Genomic DNA, 2,190 nt, shown 5'->3' with positions numbered 1-2,190 from the left:
AGTTTAAAACACTCGTGCAATTAAATTGCATACATTTTTTGTGTGTAATATCTACCTTAAGTAAAGTTGAAAATACCCGTCCAATTACATACACGTGCGCACTCTCCCCATCTCTCTCGCGCGCGCGAGCACGTGTTTTTAAATTTTCCATCTACATGGTGTTATTGCTTATTCCAGTAGTTACCTGAGGACGTAGTGTTGTTGGTGTTTAGTAAGGAGTTAACCGTGTTATTTTACAGATGAAGCATGGTCAAGAAGGAGTGGAGATCGGGAGTGATGCAGAGATCCGGTGGGCTTCTCATCTCTTGCAGTTATCTGTGGAAGGAATCCTTCGGGCTCTCACAACAAAAACCACAGTAAAGATGAATTTATAGTTTTATTTCCCGTTCGTCGTTGTAATGAATGTTTACTCAGTAAACCTTCTCTATTTGAGAGTTAACTGACGGAAATACGACAAATTGATTTTTTTTTTTTTTAGAACTGTATGGTAGCTCTATAGAACATCAGTGTTGTTGAAGTTATGTATTGTTATCACTAACTTGTAAAGTTTAGGACTGTATGGTAGCTGTATAGAACATCAGTGTTGAAGCTATGTATTGTTATCACTAACTTGTAAAGTGTAGAACTGTATGGTAGCTGTATAGTACATCAGTGTTGTTGAAATTATGTATTGTTATCACTAACTTGTAAAGTTTAGAACTGTATAGAACATCAGTGTTGTTGAAGTTATGTATTGTTATCACTCACTTGTAAAATTTAGGACTGTATGGTAGCTGTATATCGGAGTATAAACATATTAGGTTTATATCGGAGTATAAACATATTAGGTTTATATCGGAGTATAAACATATTAGGTTTATATCGGAGTATAAACATATTAGGTTTATATCGGAGTATAAACATATTAGGTTTATATCGGAGTATAAACATATTAGGTTTATATCGGAGTATAAACATATTAGGTTATATCGGAGTATAAACATATTAGGTGTATATCGGAGTATAAACATATTAGGTGTATATCGGAGTATAAACATATTAGGTGTATATCTTGAGTGATTCTTGTGAATTTACTACTCATAGTTGCTAGATGCAATTGTTTTAATTAATCTGATGGTGTATCGATTATGGAAAGCAGATGAATTGATACATGTAGTTTTAAAAGTACAGTTAAGCCAGGACAACCAACTTTTAAGATGTTAGTGTTTAAAAGTACACTTAAGCCAGGACAACCAGCTTACAAGATGTTAGTGTTTAAAAGTACAGTTAAGCCAGGACAACCAGCTCGTAAGATGTTAGTTCTGATGTCCAAAATGTGAACAATTTTGATTACATAACTTAAGTGGTAATAATATGACTGTATTCTCCTTTTAAGTTGCTAACCACATATTGTTGTAGAGAAGTTATTAGTACAAACATAGTACTTGTATATTGTTTAAATGTATGACATGTTTACTTTCAGTGATATTGGATTACAGTTATCACTCTCATTGTAATATATTGTTACAGGATACTACCAAGGATAGTGTCATCACACCTCTGAATATTGACCAAGCATTAGATGCCAGGTAAGTTAGGATTAATGTAGTGTTGGTGATGGGTCTACTACCAGGTAATTTAGATTTAATGTAGTGCTGGTGATGGGTCTACTGCCAAGTGATTTAGATTTAATGTAGTGTTGGTGATGGGTCCACTACCAGGTAATTTAGATTTAATGTAGTGTTGGTGATGGGTCTACTACCAGGTAATTTAGATTTAATGTAGTGTTGGTGATGGGTCTACTACCAGGTAATTTAGATTTAATGTAGTGTTGGTGATGGGTCTACTACCAGGTAATTTAGATTTAATGTAGTGTTGGTGATGGGTCTACTGCCAGGTAATTTAGATTTAATGTAGTGTTGGTGATGAGTCTACTGCCAGGTAATTTAGATTTAATGTACTGTTGGAGATGGGTCTACTGCCAGGTAATTAGGATTAATGTACCGTGTTGGAGATGGGTCTACTGCCAGGTAAGTTAGGATTAATGTAGTGTTGGAGATGGGTCTACTGCCAGGTAAGTTAGGATTAATGTAGTGTTGGAGATGGGTCTACTGCCAGGTAAGTTAGGATTAATGTAGTGTTGGAGATGGGTCTACTGCCAGGTAAGTTAGGATTAATGTAGTGTTGGAGATGGGTCTACTGCCAGGTAAG

General features: G+C 35.3%; 1 protein-coding gene across 1 annotated transcript in view; it reads left to right on the top strand.

Annotated features, from left to right (window-relative positions):
- Positions 1-2,190, top strand: part of LOC106476663 (unconventional myosin-XV-like) — a gene marked incomplete at both ends in the record, with an annotated part of 15,565 nt that overhangs the window by 6,425 nt on the left and 6,950 nt on the right. Inside the window, 2 exons of the mRNA XM_013937304.1 lie at positions 240-356; positions 1,510-1,568. Of these exons, the coding sequence (XP_013792758.1) occupies positions 240-356; positions 1,510-1,568 (176 nt within the window). The remainder of the gene's footprint in view (positions 1-239; positions 357-1,509; positions 1,569-2,190) is intronic.

Source organism: Limulus polyphemus, unplaced genomic scaffold (genome assembly GCF_000517525.1).
Source record: "Limulus polyphemus unplaced genomic scaffold, Limulus_polyphemus-2.1.2 Scaffold11164, whole genome shotgun sequence".
NCBI lineage: Eukaryota > Metazoa > Arthropoda > Merostomata > Xiphosura > Limulidae > Limulus > Limulus polyphemus.
The sequence above is the reverse complement of the archived record's forward strand: the minus strand, read 5'-3'. Positions and strand labels throughout refer to the sequence as shown.